Source organism: Sapajus apella, unplaced genomic scaffold, assembly GCF_009761245.1.
Source record: "Sapajus apella isolate SASKATOON/1434 unplaced genomic scaffold, GSC_monkey_1.0 scaffold85, whole genome shotgun sequence".
Lineage (NCBI taxonomy): Eukaryota > Metazoa > Chordata > Mammalia > Primates > Cebidae > Sapajus > Sapajus apella.
In genome coordinates, this window is record NW_022437025.1 from 3344830 (window position 1) to 3350829 (window position 6000).

The following is a 6000-nucleotide window of genomic DNA, read 5'->3' on the forward strand; positions in this document are numbered from 1 at the left end:
CCAGGCTAGCTTCGCCAGGAGGGGAGGGCCAGACCGCCAGGCAGGGAGCGACAGCCTGGCCGGGTGAGTGAGCCAGCCAGCAGACAGTGCTGGCCTTCTCCTTGCCTGCCCCCAGGGCCTGGTGCAAGCTCTCCTCTACCCGCCCTCCCTGGCTTGGGGCCCCCACCCCATCCTGGCCCTTTTGAGCCTCTTGGGGCAGCCTCCTGGACGGCATCACAGTGGGTGTTGGCCTCCCCTCCACGCCCCACCTCCGCTTCTGGTCAGGAGCACCCCTCACCCATAGCAGGACGGGAAGCTGTGTGGGGCAGGGGGTGTCTGGGGGGCAGGGGACTGGGGCTTGAGTCCACCTCGTGGCTGTGTGACAGTGGACAGGTGGCATGCCCTCTCTGGGCGTCAGTGTCCTCGTCGCTAAAGCAGGAATGTTGCTGTTCTGTGACCTGGTCTGGGGACATTACATGGAAGGAAACATCCCCAGCACGAGGTGCTGCTCACCCTCGCGTGCCCGGAGTGGCTGCCAAGGGGCCGGCAGTGTTGCCACGTGTCAGGGCTGGCCCGAGTTCTGCATCTCTGGAATCTGCAGCCTGGGTTCTGTGAAGGCGGAGTGTGACTGGGTGGCGGGCAGCAGGGTTATAACGCCGAGATTTCCCGTCCCCACCCCTCTCACCCGCCCCGGCGCCTTGCCTCTGGCGTGCCTCTCTTTGGGCAACAGGCAGAGGCCCCAGGGCGGGCGGGATTCCTGTGAGGTGACGCCAGGCGGAGTGTCTAGCGGGCACAGCCAGCTTAGGCACCCATTCACGCGGCCACCAGGGCGTCATTCATCCCCGGCTGGGAGGGCAGAGCCCCGTGACTCGAAGCTGGGCTTCTCCACGGGTGGGGGCTCCGTCACTCTGCCAGTGACCCCAGGCTGGCCCTGGGGGCCCTCCTGCTGCTGTGGGGGTACAGCGGTGGGTGCTGGCCCAGGGTGCTGCACCCCACACTGGGAGCTCCAGCTTCCTCCTGAAAGATGACTGAGGAGGCAGCAAGGCCACCCAAGGTGGGGAGGACATGGCGCTGGCCAGCGTGACGGTTGTGGCATGTGTGGGCAAGTGCTGTGCCTTGTTTTTTACAAACAGTCAACCGCAGCCCTCACGACAGCCCTGGGGTAGGAAATGCGGTCAAATGGGGCCGTCCTGGGGTGTGACCCCAGCTCCAGGTGGCACAGCTTCCTTCTGCCGGGCTCGTGGAGCCCTGAGGGGACCCTGCTTGATGTCTCCGGGGTCTTCCGGCAGCTTCATTCACCCTCAAGATGGCTGGGTGGGGGGTGGTGGCTGGGCCCTGGGGGCAGAGGAATTGCCAGGTGGCAGGGCAGCCACGACCCACATCCCCCCATTCCCACCTCCCCACCCTGCAAGCTAGCTCAGAAGGCAGGTATGTGGGTGGGGCCACCATCTCTGTCCAAGGCAGGACGCTCCCTCCCACCTCCTTCTGGGGCTGTGTCCTCCGGACACAGGACTTGGGACGGGAGGGGCAGCACTCACCCTGGCGCCCAGCAGCCCAAGCTGTTCGAGAAGCTACCGAGTTTCACGGGTGCCTCGGGGTCCTTGGGGAGTCCAGAGGCTCTGCGGACCCGGTTTCGCAGGGCCAGGCAGGGTGTTCCTGGCAGCTTGTGGCGGAGTTTGCTCCAGTTTCCTGCGTCCCCTGCTGCGGGTCCCCAGCCGCGCCCCGGCCAGGCTGACCGTGTCTCTCTCCTCCCCCTGCAGGGGCCGGCGTCTTCTTCCTGTCCTCGGCCGAGGGGGAGCAGATCAGCTTCCTGTTCGACTGCATCGTCCGAGGCATCTCCCCTACCAAGGGCCCCTTCGGGCTGCGGCCAGTTCTCCCAGGTGTGTGTGGGGCCTGGCGGCCGGAAGGATGCGCTCGGTGGGCTGGGGGGTGTCCTGGGGCCGGGGGCCACGCCAACTTGTCACCAGGTCAGGTGGCCGCCCTCCCTACCCTCAGCTGAGGAATCAGCCCCCTCCAGGCCAGGCCTGCAGGCTGGGCTCCCACAGACCATCAGCCGGGCTTGCCCCTGCAGGCGCTCTCCCTCGGGGGTCTGAGCGGCTGGGACGCTGGGGCCTAAAGCTTTCTGGCTAGGACAGCCGCCGTAACTGCTCCTGTGCTGTAAGAGGACCCTCCGACTCCCCCACCATCTCCCAGGCTGGGACTCGGGAGGGCCTTGCCCAAGCTCGGCAGCCAGCGGGGCTGGTGTCACTCCGCAGCTGGGATGGGGACTGCTCCACCTGAGCCCCGGGTTTAGGCCCCAGGCCACCTCAGGAGGTCGCCCGGCTGTGGGGTCTTGGGGCACATTGGACTGAGGGGCCTCGCCTTGTCCCACCCGCACGTCCTTGGCTGTGGCTGCGGCCAGGCGAGGTGTCAGCTTCGCAGGATGTGGTTGCTGGGCCCCAGAGGGGTGCTGGTGCCTGGGCACCGCGGGGCTCCCCATGTCGGGGCAGGTGCGGGGCAGGGCCTCCTCTTTCCAGCGCGCCTCTAGCTCCATGAGGGCAGCGCTTGTCACAACGGCCAAGTGAGGCTCAGGCCCAGGCCACGTGGTGGGGGACCAGCAAGCTCACAGGTGGCACCTCCTGGCATTGGCACCCCAGCCGGGGCGTGGTAAAGGGGGTGACTGGGGGGACAGAGGTGAGCAGCACATGGGCACCCCGGCCTCCCTTCTGGCCGCAGCCCCCAATGCCTGCTACCCACACCAGCTCAGGTACATGGGGGACAGCCTGGGAGGAGAGCAGTGGCACCCGTGGCAAGGGCACTCCCTGCCACCCTGCCACGCTGCGTGGTGCAGCCACACTCCTACAGGGGTCTTCCTGCCTAGCGGCTGCCAGCATCTGTGGATGGTGTGGTCAGCGTGTTTGGCTGTGCAGGGCGTGGGGCGGGGACAGGGCCAGGCAGGGGCAGCAGGAGGCTGAGGAGGCCTCCCCGCTCCCTCCTGCTCCCTGCAGGTTGTTCCCGGGAGCCGGGGCTGTGCTGGGAAGCAGCACTGGGCAGAGGATGCCAGGGAGGCTCGGCCTGGGACAGCCGCTAGACAGGACAGGTGCCACCACCCCTGGCAGGGCCATTGCTGGCGGCGGGAGGGGTTGGCCTTCCCAGAAGTCCCAGACCTCACTCCACAGGACGTCCTTGTGAGCTAGAGTCAGCTGGGGGCTCTCAGAAAGCTCTGCACTCAGGGCGTCGGCCTGCAGCTGCGCCCCACCGCAGAGCCCCCCGCATCCTCACGCTCCGGGCTTCTGCTGTGCTCCTGTGCTGAGCCTGCTGTGGCCAGACCCACTGGAGAAGCAGGAAGTCCAGCCCTTGGTCTTCCGCACTGGGACACTGAGGCCCAGAGGCTGCCAGGCCCGCCAGGAGCAGGAGGGGAGGGCTCCGAGGTCTGGGGTCTTCCGTGCTGCCTTCTTGGCCCAGCCTCCACAGGGGTGTCCTGTTGCTGCACCCCCATTTTGCAGACGAGGGTGAGAGGCTCAGGGGGTGCATGGTGGGGCTGGGAGTCAGTCCGCGTCTTGCTGCTCCACCGGCTACTGGGTGGGAAATGGAGGAAGTCATGTCCTGCGTCCTGACCCTGGCATCACCCAGGGGCTGCTCTTCATCCCAACCACAGGGCAGTGGCTTTGGGGGCAGCCCTGGTGAGAAGGTCCCAGGGCCGAGGGGCAGTGGAACTGTCCTGTCACTGTGCTTGTCTTCAGCCTGGACCTTCAGTGGTGTGCCAAGGAGCCAGGACTGGCGCCTGCTGTCCTGCCCGCATGGCAGAATGTGTCTGTGACAGCGCCAGGAGCCGCCAAGCCGGGTGGCCGTCAGGAGGCTGTGTCAGGAGGGAGTGGGGCCTGAGCTGGCACTGCCTTGGCTGCCATCGCCTTCCACCCTCCCAGGCATAGGCGGGGAGGAGATAGGAGAGGCTTGTGCCTCCATCCCTGTCCCTGGCAGTGCTACAGACTGGGCCACAGGGTCGTGGGCCAGCCGGTGCCCAGGCTAACTGGAGCAGTGCCTTGGGGCGGCCATACCTGTAGGCTGGGGGAGGCTCTTCCAGCCTCTTCTTGGTTCCTGGGCCCAGTGCAGTGAGTTCTCACCTGGCCGTGTGGAGGGCCCGGTTCTGAGGTCCCAACAGGGCGACCTGTTGTGCTCAAGGCCCCAGCTGGGCACCTGCGTGGCCTGAAGGTGTCAGCAGAGGACAGTGTCCTATCAGAGATGGGGCCTCTTCAGCCTAGACATGAATCGGGACAGGGGCACCATTGCTGTCTCTCTGTTTCTCTGGAAGCCTGACTGTGGGGCGGTGAGACTGACGTCCAGCCTCTGCCAGGCTCGGTTCTGCCCGCCCAGGCTCTGATTCTGTGTCCCAGGCCGTGGGCTGTACCTTTCGCTCTGCTGCACGCTGCAGGATTGGGCGAAACTTCATGCTGCCTCTGCTCCTGAATTCTGGGGAGAGCAGGCTCTTGGACCTGTCTTGGCTCAGTCCTGCAGGTGTCCCTGAGGTGGGTGGCAGGAGGTGTGTCTTGGAGGCCCAGAGGAGGCCACTTGGAGTGTGACAGGGTCGGTTTGCTCTTGTGGGTGTGGCTGTGGCTTCCCTGCCGGAAGCCTCTTTAGAGAACTGTGGCCGTGGGTGCAGTGGATGTCGGGGGGCTGAGCCCCGCTGTTTGGGCAAGGCAGCCTCAGCCCAGCATTCTCATCACTGAGTGCCTGGGACATCCCAGCACGGGCCGGGGCTTGAGGACCCGAGCAGCGATGCTGAGGTTTGGGGCCATGGTGTTGAGGGGCCAGCGAGGGTCCCGCCCTGCCTGGGCAGGAAGGGGAGGATTCTGGTCACCCAGTCCCACAGGACACATGGACGATCACCAGAGAGGGTGGAGGCTGGGGCTTCCTGGACGCAGCCTTGAGGGGAGGGCCTGGGTGAGGCTGAGGGTCCGCAGACCTTGGGCACCGTGTGAGGCTCCATCCGAAGCCCCAGGGAGCAGTGGGGCCACCACAAGGTGGGGGGTGCGTTTCCCCAGGGGGAGGGGAGCCTGCGAGAAGTGGACGCCGTGATGGGGGGCGGGCAGCACCTCTTGCAGCAAGGTGGGCACTAGGGGCCGGGGAGGGGCCGGGCGTTTTTGGAACAGAAAATTGAAAGACTCACTGGTGGTGAGAAAGGGGGGTCTGGCTGGCGTGGGGCCCTGGTGAGTGGACAGGTGGCAGGGCCGTCCACGGGCGGAGGGACCAGCTGGTGGCCTGGATGGGGGCGGCGTGGGTGTCTGCATGTGAGGCCCAGCATCTGGGCTGAAGTGTGGGGAGGCGTGGGGCTCCCAGAGGACTGCCACTCCGCTTAGGGGGAACCCAGAGTCAGGCTGGGCCGGTGCCTGCATGTGAGGGTGGGAGGTGGGGCCGCCTCCTCCACGGACTCTTTTCTCTGCTGCAGACCCAAGTCCCATGGGACCCTCAACCGTGGAGGAGCGTGTGGCCCAGGAAGCCCTGGAAGCCCTGCAGCTGGAGAAACGGCTGAGCCTCCTGTCCCCCATGGGCCGGCCGGGCAGTGGAGGTAGGGCCGGGGCTGGGCAGGGGCAGGGGAGGTGGGGCCGGGGCCGGGACAGGGCTGTGGGTCCTCGGCTAAGCTCCAGCAGTAGAGCACCGGAGGCTTCCATACGCGCATGGGGGCTGCGGGCTCACTCTGCTCATTCCTTCCTTCTGTCTCTCTCCTGCTCATTCCATTCTTCTCCCCCAACTCATTCATTCCTTCCTTTTCCCTCTGCTCATTCATTCCTTCTCTCTCCTGCTCATTAATTCCTTCGGTCTCCCCTGATAATTCATTCCTCCTTCTCCGCCTGCTCATTCCTTCCTTCCTTCTCCGATCATTCATTTCTTCCTTCTCCCTCCTGCTCATTCATTCATTCCTTCTCCCCCATCATTCCTTCCTTCTTTCTCCTTATGCTCATTCCTTCCTTCCTTCTCTCTCCTGCTCATTCATTCATTCCTTCTCCCCCATCATTCATTCCTTCCTTCTCCTTCTGCTCATTC

The 6000-nt window shown here is 65.5% G+C and overlaps 1 protein-coding gene across 5 annotated transcripts in view; it reads left to right on the plus strand.

Annotated features, from left to right (window-relative positions):
- DOK7 (docking protein 7) overlaps positions 1–6000 on the plus strand; it is a 39565-nt gene that overhangs the window by 22854 nt on the left and 10711 nt on the right. For 3 of the 5 annotated variants that reach the window (XR_004261553.1, XM_032254038.1, XM_032254036.1), the window contains exons 5-6: positions 1740–1859; positions 5405–5524. Coding sequence is in view for 4 of the 5 variants with exons in the window: in XM_032254038.1 (XP_032109929.1) it covers positions 1740–1859; positions 5405–5524 (240 nt within the window). In the remaining variant the exon portion in view is untranslated. Of the gene's footprint in view, positions 1–1739; positions 1860–5404; positions 5529–6000 lie in introns of those variants that run through there. The other 2 variants (XM_032254037.1, XM_032254035.1) reach the window with 2 other exon arrangements.